This window comes from Mytilus trossulus, chromosome 14 (assembly GCF_036588685.1).
Source record: "Mytilus trossulus isolate FHL-02 chromosome 14, PNRI_Mtr1.1.1.hap1, whole genome shotgun sequence".
Lineage (NCBI taxonomy): Eukaryota > Metazoa > Mollusca > Bivalvia > Mytilida > Mytilidae > Mytilus > Mytilus trossulus.
In genome coordinates this window covers 31,555,042-31,574,281 of record NC_086386.1, presented here as the reverse complement: position 1 = coordinate 31,574,281, position 19,240 = coordinate 31,555,042, and the positions used below count along the sequence as shown (strand labels likewise).

Genomic DNA, 19,240 nt, shown 5'->3' with positions numbered 1-19,240 from the left:
AGTCAGTATGACAGTTGTTATCCATTCGTTTGATGTGTTTGGACTTTTGATTTTGCATTTTGATTTTTGATTTTTCTTTTTGAATTTTCCTCGGAGTTCAGTATTTTTGTGTTTGAACTTTTTAAAGGTAGATAAAAAACGGCGGATAGCCAAGAGCCTATTGCACAGCAATGATATGCAATGTTATAATTGACCTGCAATTCGTATGTTATTGATATCAGATATTTATTGAATTAAATTTTAATAACTTTATAAATTGAACTGTGGTGACTTAAACTGATCATACATTTTTTTTACGGAATTTGTTACCATCAATGTGACCATTTAGTATTCCAATTTTTACTTCAGTGTAATGGTGTGTATACTTACATCAAACTAAATCTTCAAACCTTCTGTTTGCCAATATTTAATGTAGGTTGTAAATATCCTTTTCTATGTCATGTGATCATTAACGATACAAACTTTATCATTGTCCATAGTTCAGATGCAAATAAGTTAAAAATATAACACACTAATCATACGTCTCACAAATTTGTGATAACACAACATTTAGTCATTTACTTCTGTTTAACTTCTATATTTTTATTATTTGTTTATACTTTCTCTCATCATCATTCTAATGTCTGTGGTTTAGAAAAAAAAAGATGTATTGCAATGATGTTTGAGTATCACATTTAAAGGAGAAATATCAATGTTTCTCCTCTGAAATTGATTTAATTTTCTTCTTGTGGTATCTCACCTATACTGTTTATCCATTTTCATTTTAGATTATATACTTACGATGTGGATTGGTACTCTAATACATCTGGCCTTTGTGCATGCTTTAGTGGTCAATTTTGAGTTATCATCTTTCATTTTTGCTTGTATATACTTTGTCTATATTACATTTTGTGTTTCTTTGTTGAAACAGTGATTTTTTTATATTGGTGAAGTTTGAACTACAATGTTTACTTCTGTACCCCAATTTGGACATTTTGACCCTTAATGTCTGTTTATTTTCCTCGCAAACTATTGTAAATAGAATGGAACTCTTTGTGAATGTCATACAAGTGGGTGGTATAGCTAGCTATGAAACTAGATTTAATCTGCCATTTTACATGAGGTAATGCATGTATCAAGTCAGGAATATAACATTTGTTTTTAAACGACTGCAAACAAATTTTGGAATCTTATAATGGTATGACTGTGTCATTGAAGACACATTGTTTTTTTTAATTTATTATAGGATTTCGCTATATATTTTTTATAAATCAACTTTATCTTATACTAAATTGAAAAATGAAATAAAAAAATGGTGTCACCGTTCAGTTACGATCACAATTTGTTATCGAAAGAAGCATACCTTTTTGTTATTGTCCTTTTTTTCTGTTGAACTAATAGGAGAAATAGAGGTATTATCGAAATAAAAAAGCACTAAATTACAGAAATTGCTTAAATTTTACAATTATTCAGTTGATGTACAGCTTATTCGAAAAAAAAAAAAAAAAAATTGGTCAACGATGAGTTAAAAAAGATATTTCAATTTTAAAACCCCAAAATGGCGTTTTTGCACCAAAGGGAGATAATTTGAAGCTTTTTCAATGATATCGATGACTACATTTTAAAAGTCACCTGGGTCCAACACGGATTGACTTTTTGAAAAGATTTTTGTACCATATGATAAAGTAACAACTACTAAAGGTAATAAATAAAATTTGTAATAAAATTAAATGTTTATTTTTTTTTCTGAAAATGTTATACCCGCGAGCCTCCTTAATACCACATAAGGAAGGTTGGGATTGATTTCGGGGATAATGGTCCCAACCCTTTAGGAATTAATGGGCCAAATATTTTTCTAGTTTCAGGATATTAACTTGTGTATAAGTATTTTGATTGCTCTGCAATTATACAACAATGTTTAATACCACAAGTAGAAGTGTAGAAATCATTTAAGGGTTGATAGGGTCAACAGTTCAGGAATAACGGACCAAAAAGGGTCCAAAAACAGCAATTTTTGTAGTTTCTGGACAATAACTTGTGTGTAAGTATATGGATCTCTCTGACATTGTACCACAAGGTTCCATATCACAAAGGGAAGGCTAGGCTAAGTGAAGCATTTTATTAATTCTTTTGATGTGTTTGAGCTATTGCCATGTCATAAAGGACAATCCTTTTTGAATTACTCTTGGAGTTTGGTATTTTTTTGTTGATTAACTTTGTTCAGTAGTTAGAAATGGTTATTGTTGTCGGTATATTCATTTTCTTCCCTCCAAAAAAACATAAAAAAATAAGATACTAATAAAATTTAAAAAAATATGATCTAAAAACATATTGATTCAAACACAAACAATGACAATTTTGTGAGTTTTAGAACTTATATATAATTATTTTCCTCATCAAATGCAATTGAAATATGATAATTTTCATATATGAATGGATTAATCTTTTGTAGGAAGAAGTGGCTGAGACAGGAGATATATGGATGCCAAGAAAAGAAATTCCTGTAATAGAGTATGTATTTTACAATACAAATTCAAAACTAAAGGATAGAATGAATTATTTTATTGGAACAGTAAATTAAATGCTGAGTTACACATAAATCAAAACTCGAATTTTCAAATGAAAAAAAACCCAACCTACAAACCAGCTTCACATAATTCTTTTGTATTATTTGGGTGTTGGTGTGGTCTGTTGGTTACTGTTCATATTGTTCAAGATTCCTGTTATTCTTGAAATGTATTGTTTATGATAGTTGAAGACCTTAACCATGGTAAAGAAAACTTTAAAGATTAATATCTTAAGTTTGGGATATATTATCAGCACATATAAAAAGTTATTTGGGAACACTCTTATGTTACACTCTTTATAAATGAAACCTATAATTCAGTTAATTTGTTAAGCCATGTGTAAATAATTGTTGTTTATTTACCCAGAGTTGAGCATGTAGCTAAGTAAGTATAGAAGCAGATAGATGAGTATGTTGTAATAAACCCTGACATCTTACATCTGACTGTCATCTGATTTTAACAGTAGCAATGCTATACTAACACATAACTCATTTCTTATAAGTAGTTTTAAATTCAAATAGAATTGTATCAAGAGAAACTCAGTAGTTTTTCCGAAATTATTGCCAGGTTTTTATTATTTGGAAAATGCGACAGACTTGTAAACACATTAATTCAAACTCACATTTTCAAATATTTTATATGAATTAAACAAGATTTTTCGCTAAAATTAAAATCATAATTCAGTCTAAAATAACAAATAGCAAAAATAAATGCACGCAATAATTTCTGAATTTACAGTATTGAAATCAGTATAAGGTAAAATTACCAGATTACTGCCTTTTCCTGACATGCACATAAGTATGGCCTGACCTTTTGTTTTCAATGCTTTTACTTTTGAAAAAGCTCTAGAGGAAATAGAACTAACAACAGTTGTTAAATATAAGACGAACACATGTATCCCTTATACTGTAATTTCATTATCTTTCTCTTAAGTAAGCTTCATTGCATACCTGCCAAGTTTTCAAAATCCCCATGGGGGTTTTGCATGCAGGATGGCTGCCATACTCTTAAAAACCCTTCAAGGAGGCCTTTAAATACAGTGTAATGTTGTTTTTTGGCTTCTTCATACTTTTATAAGCCTCAATTCATTGTAAAATTAATAGTTTTGCTAAAATTGAGAACAAAATTGCTCTTTGAAAATTTCAATTTGAGACCCTCCATGGGGGAAATCCCCCGCAAATAGTAACAGTTGGCAGGTATGTTCATTGAAATCTGAAATTTAAACATTCACTCTGCATATATAACTATCTCTAGCTGTTTAGAAAACAAGCAATGGCAAATTTAGCTTTGTATCAGCTTCTTATATTTTTTCTTATACTTTTGATAAAAAATAATCAGGAATATTAGAAAAGAGAAGAATTAAACCTCTGTTTACTTGAATATATAAAGCTTCAGTATCTCAAATCATCTCAATAGCTGAGATGTGTAGAACATCTTGTACTTTAGGCAGGATATTGGATACAGGACAGTGGCGGATCCAGAAATTTTCATAAACGGGGGCCCACTAACTGACCTAAGAGGGGTCCGCTCCGGTCACACTTCAGTGATTCCCTATATTAGCAACCAAATTTTTTTCCCAAAAAGACCCCCCCCCCCTAATTCCGCCTCTCTGGAAATTAGGCAAGGGTAAAGTGATATGTTCTTGTATGGCATACAAATGCCTTTAGGGTTTACAGTGTATGCAAATATAACATTGTTTAGTCATTTAGTTAAGAATTTGTTCAGGTTATGTAATAAGTTTTTCATTTAACTTGTGAACATTTTTTTTTTTATTATTTCATATGAATATGTTTCATGACATTTATATTTTAGGGAGTATTTTATGGAAAATTTAGGTGAAGGTTTATATCAGAAACGTAGAACTGTGCTAATGTAAGTCAGACATTGACAATGAGCAGCATACCAGTTTGATTGTTGTCATGTGGCTTCCATGCAAGCTTTCCCACCTCCACAAAGAAAACTTATTAGTCCCAATATACACCAGATTAGTTTCCCTTACCAAGTTTTTAAACATGTTTCACCAGCACAAATTATCATCTAGAGTGCTGGAAATCAGCATACCTTTCATTTTATCTATTTAATGTATTCTAAGACCAAATAAATTCTAATATACCTGTCATTGTCCCCAAAACATATTAATTTTTTCCTCAATATAAAATAAAGTAAAGAAAAATACAAAACTCTTTTAAATGAATTGATGACTCAGACTAGCAGCAGCACTAAATAGTAAATCAAATTCTTCTCAGGAATTAATTGAAAAATTATAAACAGAAGATTTGTCTATGTAGATATTATAAGAGGCTAGTTTAGTTGCATTACCATAACTCACTGTACTGGAGATGTCTTTTATCTGCCATTATTAAGAGGGCAAAGAGAGGTTAAGGGTTCTGCTTTACTCAACAGTTCACTGCAAATAACTTATTAACATGATAACATCATTAATTTTTTTTTATAGAATAAAAGGATAAACAATAGATCTAGAGGATAACCGAATTTGGTATTTATGGTTCCAATAAACGTTTATCTGAGGTCTTGTGTCCTGTTTATTTCATTGTGTATACTTAACAAATAGAATTGCTGAAGAAAATTTTTTTAAAATCCCTAAACTCCCTAAAAAATCTTAAAGAACCTCATCTATAGTCAACTTTGCCTCAAGAGTATTTTATATGATTTTTAAAAATAGTGTTGAACTATATAAAAAAATGATAATAATCAATTCAGAATTGAAGCATTAATAAGTATTCCAGCAAAATATTGCAGGGCTTAGTGAGATTTTTTTTATCATAATTTCAATTTAAAGATTTTGATTTTTCTGTTATTAACTTATACAAAGATGTCACTCTGTATCCTTCAAATCCTCCTGTGAATGCTGCCAATAGCTGTTGTTATGCTAGTATGAGTATGATACTTTGAAATGTTTATTTTTAGATTTTCCTGCCTGCACTTACTTTATGATAAATGAATTGTTAAATTTTGTTTTGCAAGTATATCATATAATTTATACTTTGTAAAACACATGATTTGTAGATCTCCATTAAGGCATATTCAAAATAACTAATTACAGAGAAAAAGTTCTCAAAGAGAACGCTAGACTTAATCATACATGTAAAAGCTTCCACTATTTTTTACAGGAAATATAGATTTTGAAATAAAAGAGTCGTCAAATTATATTTGAACATATAGCTTAAAAATATAATTGAATGCAAAAAATCTATGGGAGGTGAAAAAATCTATTTGATATTGTATGCTTTCATCATGGTTTTTCAATTTTTAAAAAATAACATAATTTCTTATTTTCTCATACAATTTTCTGTTGTACATGTACTTTTTATTAGTGTGTTGTGTTATGCATGTTTACTATAAATATGTATGACAGATTTTGGATTCATAACTATTTTGATCTGAGCGTCACTGGTGGGTCTTATGTAGAAGAAACGCGCATCTGACGTGTTAGAATAAATCCTGGTAACGTTGATAACTTTTTTTGTCTTATGAATTCATTCTCCATTGAGTTTGTTGTATTGGAATCCTTTCTTAAAATTGAGAATGGAAATGAGGAATGTGTCAAAAGACAACAACCCGACCATATAGCAGACATCAGCAAACGTCACCAACAGGTCTTTAATGTAGCAAGAAATTCATGCACCTGGAGGTGTCCTTCAGCTGGCCCCTAAACAAATATGTATACTAGTACAGTGATAGGGAACCCCATACTCAACTCCAAATTGTACACAAGAAACTAAAATTAAAAATGATACAAGACTAACAAAAGCCAATGTACTTTCAAAATGAGTAATTAAAGTATATACTCTTCTATTGTAGTATTTTTGTATCACTCACATATGATGGCAATGTAATACATAATTTATTAGGCAAACTGGTAGATATAAATACTTAGCATTTGCTGCTTAAAGTTTTGAATAATTACAATTTAGTTATATTAGTTCCATTTGTCAACTGTTAGAAGCATTTTGATGATGAAAGGTTCAATATTTTTACTAATTTGTGTCAGTAAATTTTTTTTCCATTGAAATTTTTGACAATGATATGTGTTTTACAGGAACATGAGGAAAAAAAATATTACCTGAGTTTTCTTATGGAATCTAGATATTTGTAAATTAAAAATAGGATGATATGTTTTTACAGGAGACAGATAAATGAAGAAGTAAGAAAAATGATGGGTGAATTATTTACCAACCTTGAGGAAGAATTAGAGGGATTTATTTTCTATGCTGATAAATTGGATGGATTGTAAGTTCATGTATATGTATACCAATGCAAGATTTTCCATGATGATATTTCTAGTCTACTGATTTTTCTTATTCTGAATATATCTAAAAAGACAAGATAAAATTAAGAATGGAAATGGGGAATGAGTTAAAGAGAAAACAACCCGACCATAGAGCAGACAACAGCAGAAGGTCACCAACAGGTCTTCAATGCAGCGAGAAACTCCCACACCTGGAAGCAACCTTCAGCTGGCCCCTTAACTAATAAATATACTGGTTAAATGATAATGAAGGACTGCTATGTCATTTTTGACATGTTTTATAGTTTGGATAATATGGAGTTTTCAGGTTTATGTAAAATAGTAACAATTAACAAATTTTCTCAGAATATGAAAGAAAATATCAAAAGAAAGCTCAGTAGTATTGATATACATAGTTGTGATTTGTTTTTACAGTTACTCCATGTACATGCTAGAAAGAATGAGTCAACATGTAAACAATGCACAAGATGCTGGTTCATTCATTAGTGTTACATTTGCAAGCTGTTTGGTGAAAATTGAGAGAAACTTTGATAATTTTTTTGTATTTACTGCTATTAGGCTTGCTATGAATATTGAATTATTTGCTGTGAATAGGGAATATACTACAATTATTCACAAATAAAAAAAAAAAAAAATAGGGAACATAGCCTCTATTTATCCCAAAACTAGAAAAATGGAAAAAAAAAATGTTTTTTGATTATAAATGTTTATCATTCCTGCAGAAGACTTCAGTATGAGAGAGGCAAAAGACTCACCTGGGTGGGCATTAAACATTGATATAACAAGTGATGACACAAATGCAAGATTAATTATTGTGATTTAAGAAAATAATTGTGCAATCCAAAAATGCTTTCAAAAAATAAGATTTGTTTTTTTGTGAAGCCTTTCTTTCATTGCAATTTTTATGAAAATGAAAAAAAGAAAATTTGCACTATTTTGAATTGACAGTAATCATGAAAAGTGTAAAGTGTTTCCTTTGAAATCCTTTGATATCCTATAATTATTTACTTTTAAAACTTTGTGACTTAGATGGATAATTGTCTTATTGACACTCATACCAGATCTTTTTATTCATATATTTACATAGAAAAAGAGTATTTTAACAATTGAGATAAAACTTGTATGTGCAATAATAAGATACCAGTGGAACCCCTAAATAGTAGTTCACAAAAGATTCCACAGAAAACTTAAAACATTTAGCTTAACAAGCACTTGTATGTTCACAGTTGATGCATATACATGTATAAATGAACAAAGAACATCCCTAACTTTATGAATTTCAACAACTTTAGGCTGACAATGTATCTGACAATATAAACAAAACTCTATTTAGAGGTTAGGAGGTATGGTTAGTATGTTAATATTTTGTCTCAACTTAATAGCAAATCAAATAGCTGCAATTGAAGATTATAAAGTTCAGAAAAAAGCAGATGAGGTATTTTTTTTATTTTGACATAACTTTGGCGTAATCTTGTTTTTAAAATACACTATACAAAATGTATATACTTTTTATTATACACTCTGATTGATTAAAAGATAGAAGAATCTATTTGGGTGGCAAACATATATAAGTTATTTTAGTTTCTTGTGTACAATTTGGAAATAAGTATGGCGTTCATTATCACTGAACTAGTATATATTTGTTTAGGGGCCAGCTGAAGGACGCCTCCGGGTGCGGGAATTCTCGCTACATTGAAGACCTGTTGGTGACCTTCTGCTGTTGTTTTTTTTTTATTTGGTCGGGTTGTTGTCTCTTTGACACATTCCCCATTTCCATTCTCAATTTTATTTAACTAATTATGAAAACATTATTTCAGTATATGATTTATAATCAATGATAAAAGGAATTGTTGAATAAATAACTATGAGACAATATCCCAACAATATGAATAACACAAATATATTATAATTTCGAAATTTAAGAATAAATGCAGAGAGAACATTTGTCGCCTTGTTATTTTGTAAGCATGTGTCGATCCATCTTTGGTTCTAGAAACATTGGAGATGGCAAATCTGGTGAACAGACTGTACATTGGCAAATTTGGTACACATTCTTATGTAGTTATTCTTATTTTGATTGCTTATACTGGATTCCCAAATTTTTATGTCCCACCTAAAATATTAAGTAGAGGGCATTATATTTTCTGGTCTTTGTTTTTCTTTGTTCGTGCGTCTGTTCGTCCGGATCCTTTAGTTTGTTTAGCCGTCTGTTAGTTCCTCTGTCTGTCCCTCTTCAGGTTGAAGTTTTTGGTCAGCTTAGTTTTTGATGAAGTTGAAGTCCAATCAACTTGAAACTTAGTACACATGTTTCCCGTGATATGACCTTTTTCATTTTAATGCAAATGTATATTTTTAATCCCAGTTTCACAGTCCACTGAACATAGAAAATGATAGTGCCAGTGGGGCATTCGTGTACTATGGACACATTCTTGTTTTTTGCCTGTAACAAAAGTCTCAGTGCATTACAGGTGTTGCTGTTCAGCAGGGTGGCAGAGTAAACTATGTGTACAAAGCTTTACAGAAGGTAGATGACCTTGCATGGATGCTTCATATCTTGTATGTTCTTACCTAATGTTACAAAGTTTACGTCTTGTCATATGCCAAATGTTCTTGACCTTATTTTCATTGTTCATCAATTACTTAAAATCTAAACATTGTTATTTTCTCATCTGAATTTCTCACTCGTGATTAATAGGATAACCATATTGGTGTAAAAGTTCTAATTGAGGTCTACAGGGTTCACCTAGCCTTGACCTCATTTCATTAAACAGTGATCAAGATTAAAGTTATGCTATTAGGTCCATTTCTAAATAATATAAGCAGTAGGTCAACTGTATGTGGTGTATGCAATATGGAATGACTGTAATAGGTGTGATATGACCTCAACCTCAATTTCAATTGTCATTGGTAAATGTTAAGTTTTAATTGTTTGGTCTGTTTTAAGGTTATCAATATGTAAGCTATATTTAGTGTATTGAATAATTGTAAGGTGTAATTTTGGTTCATTCATCAATATTAAGGTTTTCCTGTTTTTGTCTGTTTACCAGTTTCCACTTTGATTTCGTTTATCATAATTGGTCTACTTTATTTTGTGTCTATATATCTCACCGCGTATCATCAGTACAGCGGATATAGGTACTAACAAATTGGGCATGATCGAGTTTGACCTCACACTGTAACGAACATTTTTGTTTTGTTCATATAATATCAATGTGTACCCCAATCTTAACATTATTGTTGTATTAAGAAATAATTTGGTTGTAGGTTGATAGTTAGAGATGTCTCAATATTTTCCCTAAACAAGCATGATTACTTAAAACATGTGCAAATACTTGTCAAAGAAGTTGGCACTCGTCTCATCCAATATAATTCTATTCTCATTGCAACTCTTTTTCTGATAGAAAGCCACTGTGCGTGTTTAATAAGTATAGGTGTATCAATAATTGGCATTGAAATATTGCATGCATAAGTGTTTTTCGATATATTATTCTGAAAAAAAGGGTTGTGTATGGTGTTTAGCTGACCACATAAATCCTTCTGTACGGTACATAGTTAAGTTGCTGTACACCGTACACAAAAATAAAATTTTCATACTCGTTTATTACCCAAAAAACTACAAGGAATGTGTAATCACAGGTAACTTTATGATTGGTAACTATTACTTTTGCCCTGTTTTAGCTTTCGTTCGGAAAAAAACATGTAAATGTCTCGACAATTGTATTGAAATTGAAAGTTGGTTTTGACATTCACAAGTAATTGCGCATTCACAAGTTAATTGTTCTTATTAGAATAAAAAAGTTGTATTACAAATAGGAAAAATTCGATGCCAACTGGAGCAGGAATTTCAGATTTTCGTTACTGTGTCAGTTCAAAATAGATCATGCTCGCTTGGTTAGTACCTATATCCGCTGTACGATGATACACGGTGTAACTGTTTGACTGCATTTATCGGACCTGAGTTTTCGTGAGTTTTTTTTTTATCTGAAAGATGTGTGAAAGGTTCCAGAGGGACATTGAAACTCATAAGTAAAGAAATTACTGACAACGCCATGGCTAAAAAGGAAAAAATACAAACAGAACAACAGTTCTATACAAGACACAACATGAAACTATCCACAAAGCAACACAAACCCCACCAAAACCAGGGGTCATCACAGGCACTCTGGAAGGGTAAAAAGATCCTGCTCAACATGTGGCACCCTACAAACCAGGTAAATAATCTAACTGGGTAGGTCACATTTTGAAAATGATTGTAGTTACAACATAATAAACTTATACCAGACCATCTGTGAAATGGATATTCCATAACTGTCAACCAACTCGTTAAAACCTATATCTTTCAACCTATTTATTCAAGACTTTCAACGTAAGATTAATGGTCAGTAAAGCAGTTGAGACATGTCAGTGTGTGCACTCTTGTGTTAAAATATAAGGGGTCCTGTATAAGCTTGATTCTTAGTCTGATTCATCTTTGAATTAAATTGAAAGACAATCCTCTGATTCATTTGCACTCGACAAATTGGCAAGATTATTGAAGGAGACTATGAGTCAATGTAGTATTTGTTTTATGCAGGAGTTTGCTAATCAGGCAGAAAGTATATTTAAAGGATCAGATAGACACACCCACTAAGACAAGTCTTACTCTGCTATAGTAAAAGTTGTATATCAACAAATTGATAGGGTATCAACAGAACACGGAAAAACTCCAAGAGAAGTTGTAATGTTAGGTAAGTATATAATGTATTTCTACTATAAAAAGTTCAAGTTGCAATTGTGTTTTTTCAGAGTGTTATTTATCATGTCAACATTATTTTGTCTTGATTCAAAAGCATAAATTCACAGAGAAATTATTTTAAAAAATGGAAGAAGCTACTCTATAAAACAAAAAGTACAAGAAGACAAAACTTATAAGACGTACTCATATATAAATGCAATAGTGGTATACCGCTGGTAAAAAATCACAAATCGTTTGAAAGAACACAAATCTAGATTACAACTAAAACCAAGGAAAACAGATAAACTATAAGAGGAAATCAAAGGAACAACAGGTCTCACGGTCATAAAACTTTCGAGCATGAATTTTGTACTCAGACTCGAAAATCAACCAATCAAATTGCTGGATTTCATGTTTCGAGCATGATTTTGTGCTCCGAGCACTGAGCAAAGTTTTATGCCTTCAAGGCCAGGAGAATTGCAACAAAAACATAAACTGATCATGAAATCGATCAAATGATGATATACATTTTTTAATTAGCCAAGTTACACAGAATGAATTTGTACACGAAGATAAGGTATGATTAGAGCAATTATTTGATAAAAATGTAAACTTTTACGAAATTACTTAAGCTTTTTTAATTTTTGTTCTTCTGACTGACTAGTGGAAAAGTCCGTACAATATGGACACTCTAGTGTCACAATTGATCTATATTCTTTTTTTTTATATATAAATATACTCATCATAGATAGCTTGTAAGATTGATCTAGATTACTTTTAAAGATATTCTAAAAAACATTTTTTATAAAGAATATTTTCTTTCTTATAAAGCCTTGGCATATAAAAAAAAATATGCACTTATGTCAATATTTCAACATGCGTCAAGTTTGTCAGTGTTTGATGTTTTGTACGTAAAACTAAATGTGTGAAACTGTCAAACAAATATGTCAGAAAAAAATCAAAAGTATAAATACTGATGTACGACAGACTTATTTAATATCAGAAAGATGTCATTTGGTATATTTATAGTTGTATTTGAATTTGAAATTAAGTGACCTTATATCAACTTCAGCTTTATAGTGTGTTTAATTTAAATATGATGTGCTTCATACGCTTTGTGAATAAACCCATGCTCAAAATCTAATAAAATGTGTTTGCACATGCATATATTGACTACTACAGAATAGTGATTACTACATCAAATTGGCATGCATTGAATATATTTGATTAACTCAAAACACTTCAAACCTCTCAAACGATGCACATATATCACAAGGAACTATTAAACCAAGAGTTCCAAATGGTGAAGTTGAAATCATTCCTTCGTAAATTTTACGGACGCCATCACGAGTTGGTTGACCGTTATGGAATAACCGTTTCATAAATGATATCGGATATGTTCCTTACGTCGTAACTACACTCCCCTTCCCTTTCATGAATTTGACCTACCGAATTAGACTATTTACCGGATTTATAATCACATAAGCAACACGACGGGTGCCGCATGTGGAGCAGGATCTGCTTACCCTTCCGGAGCACCTGAGATCACCCCTAGTTTTTGTTGGGGTTCGTATTGTTTATTCTTTTGTTTTCTATATTTTGTCATGTGTACTATTGTTTTTCTGTTCGTCTTTTTCATTTTTAGCCATGGCGTTGTCAGTTTGTTTTGGATTTGTGAGTTTGACTGTCCCTTTGGTATCTTTCGTCCCTCTTTTTGTAACTAATTAATTTATTATGACTGTAACATGTTTCCAATTCGAAATTATCATATTTGACCTAGATACAACAACCGTTCATACTGGCTGTTTAAAACTCCTACCTCTGAAAAATCACACTGCCAGTTTAAAAACAAAAATGGGAGGTTCATGTTAGAGCCTACACAAACGCTTTATACTTATACACATCGGACATAGAAATTCACTTAATTGTCCTAATCGAAATAATTGATTCAAGCTATATTTTATTGTAGTTTTAGCAAGGGTAGGCACTATATTCGTGTTATTTTAGCCCTCACTATCGCTCGGGCAATAATTATCACGAATATAATGCCTACCCATATTGAAACTAGAATAACGTATAGCTTGCATGAATTATTTCTTTAAAAAATTACACATGATATTCTGATTTTAATGCAACATTATAGCGCTTTCGGTCATTTAATAGGCATGATAGGGGCAGTGGTCTTTCATGAATTTAATCTTATTGAGGATAAAGCATGATACATGCAGGATGTCAAACTACTTATAAACTATATTTTCTTATGTCATATTTACTAAACGAAAGTGCAGCCTATACATAGAAAATAATAATGCACAGTTTAACTACAATTTAATGCACATATATATATAAAAAAGGTCTTATAAGCAGTGTAAAACATGGTATTTTTTGCTATTTCAGAGATTTTTCATCACATGTTTTGTAAGTATTTAATTAAATATAATAGAAGACATTTTCAGCTTTAAAAGTATTGCGCAATTGATAATTTAGTTAATTTGTAGAAGAATGCATATTTTTTTAGTTTAAGAATTTCAATTGGACATTGCATCATGATTTTTTTATAAAGACAGAAAAGTTCAATGAATTAATAAATGAATATTTCTTATATTATTAGTGTATAATTACAGTCTAGGGTAGTATCCCATCCATTAGAGGGAGAGGAGTAGTTTATTTAATTAAAACATATTTGTTTATAGTGGATTGGAAAACAAGTTGTGTAACTTATATTAATCCCCTTTCACTAGGTGGGTGCGAGTGCTGTCTTGTAACAGCATTAGCCTGCTCTTTTTGGAAAGCTACATTCAATAGGCGTCGGCCTCGACCTCCATTGAGACAGACTATCGCAATGGTCTGCACCAAGATAATGTAGTACTAGTGTACTAGTGGATATTTTGAGGTACTACTCTTATGAAAAGTTTACAGCTTGAATAAAAAAGGAATGAATGTTCACCGACAATTCAGATGCATTTAACTTCATTTTGAAATAAGTATCACAAACACTACTTTGCGAATCGGCCATTGGCTGAAGAGAACATCAAAAGAAATCTACGCGAGATAACGTTTCATTCATGAATATTTCATGAATGAACATTTTCCCGCACTATTTTTTACTTTGGATATTTACAAGTATTTATTATTATTTAATAAGTATAAGCCCGAGTGTATCGAAAGAGTCCGGTATGAGAGAACAAGTTGATATTTGACCAAGTCGTCGGAAATTGACAAGTGATAATAGTTTGATTTATTTTAACAATACACAAGTGATAGAGTATAAAATAATAGATAACTATATAGCGTATGTCTCACACCAAGGATAGGTAAAGGTAAATTCCGGTTTAAATAGAAAAATGCATTGTTTTGGTCAAACTGACATCGATCTTAAAGTTTTGATGCCTAAAATTATTTAAAAACTTTTAATTCTGTTATTTAAATACAAACTGTTTCACTTTCCAATGTGGATATACGGACCTTCACTCGTTCAGCCTGCTCAAGTGGACCAAACTGACAACAGAAAAACATTGTTTTAATGACAATTAGTAGCATAGCATCCGTAAAATTTAAAAACAACCGAGTCATCATCTTCTTCTTAGAATATTATAGTTCAGTGTAGCAAGACCGAGATCAAGCTAAAGACAATTGCTGTAGAAACTATATTATCCATGTACTAGCAAAATTACTTTCTTAGTACTTAACATTGCAGTGGCGGATCCAGAACTTTTTATCCTCACACTTTATTCCTGGGGCAGTATGATTCATTAAGATTGACCTATAATTAACAATGTATCGTCATAACACAGAGGCAATGATTACTAGTATATCAAATAAATGGCTTAAACAAAAATCTAAAATGTCATTGCCTCAACGGTTATTACACAGCAGCAACTAAAATGTGTTACAGGGTTATAAGCACTTCAGATCAACATTGTATGAATCTAGTGTATATAAACTTTTTATTGCTGATGTCATACTTCTATTGTTACACCCCCACTTTATTGAGTTTCATCCTTGTTTTCTTTTCTGTAAGTATGTACGTCCCTTACATGTACGACTACGTCCATACATCCCAAAATTTATTTCTTTTCTCTTGCTTTAGTTTGCCTGAACCAAATTTTATGAAACTTATACACAATGCTTACAACCACAAATCACAAGCCCAGTTTGAATTTGATGATTGGCGTCACTTTTACCATTCTAGATGTAAAGGGGTGAAATTTTCAGTATACCCTATCAAGTATATATACCCTTATAGATAAGTTTGACTTGTAGTTTTCTTCGGTTATACATTTATCAGATGAATATAAAAACAGTCTTTAGATTTAGAAGTATATATATGTATAACAAGAATGCATCGATAGTACACGCATGCCCCTTCTGCACTATCATTTTCTGTGTTTAGTAGACCGTGCAAATAGAGTAAAACTCTAATTTGGCATTTTAATTAGAAAGATTATATCATAGGGAACATCTATCTATAGTATACTAAAATAACTTAAAGGTCCAATTCGTCAGCTGTCATGGGGTAAATACGAAAAATCAAAGAATTCAATTTTATATATATCTATAATAGGACAATGGTGTTGATTAAATATTTCACCACTCCAGACCCTTTTGTTTTCCACATAATTAATATGGCCAATAATTAACAAGTTCAGGGTCGAATCCGATACCAATAACGGGTCAATTGTTTGGACTTCAACATCATCAAAAACTACCTCGACCAAAAACTTTAACCGCAATGGGACAGACAGACAGACAGACAGACAGACAGACAGACAGACAGACAGACAGACAGACAGACAGACAGACAGACAGACAGACAGACAAACGGACGGAAGGACGGACGAACGGACGCCAAACCAGAAAACATAATGTACATAAATGGGGCATTAAAAGTGATTTTTGGAAATTGCTGCCGTGACAATGGTTTAGTTTGAAAAATCCAAACTGTGATTAAATACATATTTGAAAATATACACGGCTATAACCTATTTGAAATAATACACATATCGATTGCAAACTTCCCAGAGGTGCTATCCAGCACTTTGATTTTAAATCTACAAGGGTGTATTTAACATGCAAGAGATAAGGCTCTATGTCAACAAAGGTCAGCCATTTATCCTTCCCTGCCGACGGACTATCATCGTTTCCTCTAGACCATACTTGCAAATGATGTTAAGACAAAGTCGAAAATTCAGTTCCTGAAATTCTCATCCCGAAACGGGAATTAACCCAGGAACCTTTGTTATAGTAGTTCAATGCACTAACCACTACACCACGGCTCTCGTGGGTACTGTATTTAATTCTGGATTTATACCTTATAGCTACAGGCAGGGGTTTTACTGCTGTATATTTTTTTTCTTATTCTCTATGTTTTCAGCTGTGTTGTCCCAGTTAAAACTTCTACGTTTAGATGGCGACAGGAAGGAAGCAAAGCAGGTCCATCAAGACAACTCATCAGTTTACACTACAAATTTAAACTTACTGGGTAGACCAATGGTAAAAATTTAAAAAAAATAAAAAATAAGATTAAAAATAATGTTTTTACATATCAATATTTTGTAGGTATATTTTGAAGGAGTAGAAAGTAAAATAGCCTCAGGTGTTAAACCTAAAGAAGTTGGATACCAGCTAGCATTCAGTCAAAAAGGAACTGAGAAAAGTTATCAAGGAATATTCTGGGAAAGAGGTAAGGGTACAAGCTAGCATTTAGTAAACAGAAACTCGACAAAAGTTATCAAGTAATATTCTGGGAAAGAGGTAAAGAGACTAGTTAGCCTAGAGTAAAGAAGAAAATATTCTACAAAATTAAAGTCTGAAAGTCATATTTACCGACATGGCAAAATAAGTGCAAACAGTTGAAAAGAAAAATTGAGCTGACAAAAACCTTTAAAAACTTATACTCGTTTAGGACATGACAATTTTTGTTTCTATTTGGAACAAATGAGAAATTTTGATTACAATTAAAGCATTTTGATGCTCAGGAAACTGAAATAAACTTTGAAAATTATTTTATAGCATTGTGAATAGCTACACAACAGTGTTAATTTTACCATTAAAATCTAAATACAGAATAAATAATGTTGGGGTGTTTTATAGCTTGCTGTTCGGTGCGAGCCAAGTTTCTGTGTTGAATGCCGTACATTGACCTACAATGGTTTACTATTTACAAATTTTTACTTGGATGTGGAGTTCTCATTGCCACTAATTCTACATCTTCATGTTTCTAAGTACTTTTCATTAGAATATTATGAAGGACGTAGATGAGCATTTCTTACGTATACATTGATGCAATTTAAAATAATTATCGTTTACTACTCTATGTTATCTTAATTGTGTCTTTCCTAGCATGTCGTTGTCACATCTTCATAAAAACATATTAAATTTAACATTACCATTTCCACCAGAAGAAAAGTCAAATAATGCTGTTACTTTAATGATGATTCAGGCAAACCTATGAAAAATTGCAAAAAAACTTTTAAAACGTCGAAAAAATAATATATAATAAAAGCAGAATAAAACATTTGTTCATCACGAAATATTCATGTGATATGTTTTTTTCAGCTTTCATGGCAAAACTTATAGACTGGCGTTTTTTAAATGTTGAAAGCATTTCTGATACCACAATATCTTATCTTGCATACATGTATGTTCTAAAACCGCAACAACAAATCAATGTTAACATTTTTGATTTTACAATAGTTAAAGATATCAGATATGTTGACAAAATCACCTGCTTATATTTTCAATTTTTCAATTAACAAGCGCACACAACATCAATATCCGCTTAATACGGCTTAAACTCGAGACACATGTTGTAGTTGAAATACAATATTTGTTGTAAAAGTAACATCAATGATATCGATTTCACATAATTTGAATTCAAGTTAGAGGAGTTATTTGCTTTTATTCAGTCAACGCTGATTACAATTATATTGGGTCCATGATACATGTTATGGAAATGTTAAAATGTCTTGCATAACCTTGATTGTATCATTTCTCATAGAAGACATACAATTTTCGCTGGTTTATAATCTTTAAAACCAGTTGTCTTTGCTTTGAATTAAAGGTCAAACAGTCAATTTTCTTAAGTCCCTTTGTTTTGACGGTAGTATATTTTTGACAATCAGACGACACATGTTGAACTGATCCATCCTCACACACCACATACAGACTGCCATCTTGCAGTGTAGTCATCTTTCTCCATGGTGAAGGTAACATAAGAGTGTGGTGTCTCTTATCAGTATCACTATACCAGTACAGATTATTGTAGTTATAGTAGTCATTGCGGCGGTAGAATATTCTGTCACGAGAACCATGTAACCTATGTGGAACACAGTTAGTCGGTATTGTATGTACTACCTCTTCAGTCTTGTGATCTATGAACAGTAGTCTGTCCTCACCAATTCCTACAACTAAATTATTGTTTATAGTTGTCATGCCACTCCACCACCTCATTCCAGGTATTGATATTGATTTAAGTTTGATTTTGCTGTTTATGTCATACATCTCTATACACTCACTATGTCCCACTAAAACAGCTACTGTAGAGTTATTGACTACTGTAATACACCATGGAAAATCGTGTACATGTATACTGTCTACCTGTGATCCATCTGTATAACAGATCAGTAGTCCTCTTTTGCCAGGCAAACACATCACCAGTCTACCATCATCCATCAATACCATATCTGCTACAGTTCCGTTATAGTCCTT

The 19,240-nt window shown here is 31.6% G+C and overlaps 1 protein-coding gene across 1 annotated transcript; it reads left to right on the top strand.

Annotated features, from left to right (window-relative positions):
* The first annotated feature begins 1,022 nt into the window (after positions 1 to 1,022).
* Positions 1,023 to 17,984, top strand: LOC134697663 (exocyst complex component 1-like). The gene is made up of 7 exons (XM_063559947.1): positions 1,023 to 1,049; positions 2,432 to 2,490; positions 2,913 to 2,930; positions 6,693 to 6,797; positions 7,231 to 7,357; positions 17,090 to 17,213; positions 17,932 to 17,984. Exons 1-7 carry the CDS (start codon positions 1,023 to 1,025, stop codon positions 17,982 to 17,984), a joined length of 513 nt encoding a protein of 170 aa, XP_063416017.1.
* The last annotated feature ends 1,256 nt before the right edge of the window (positions 17,985 to 19,240 follow it).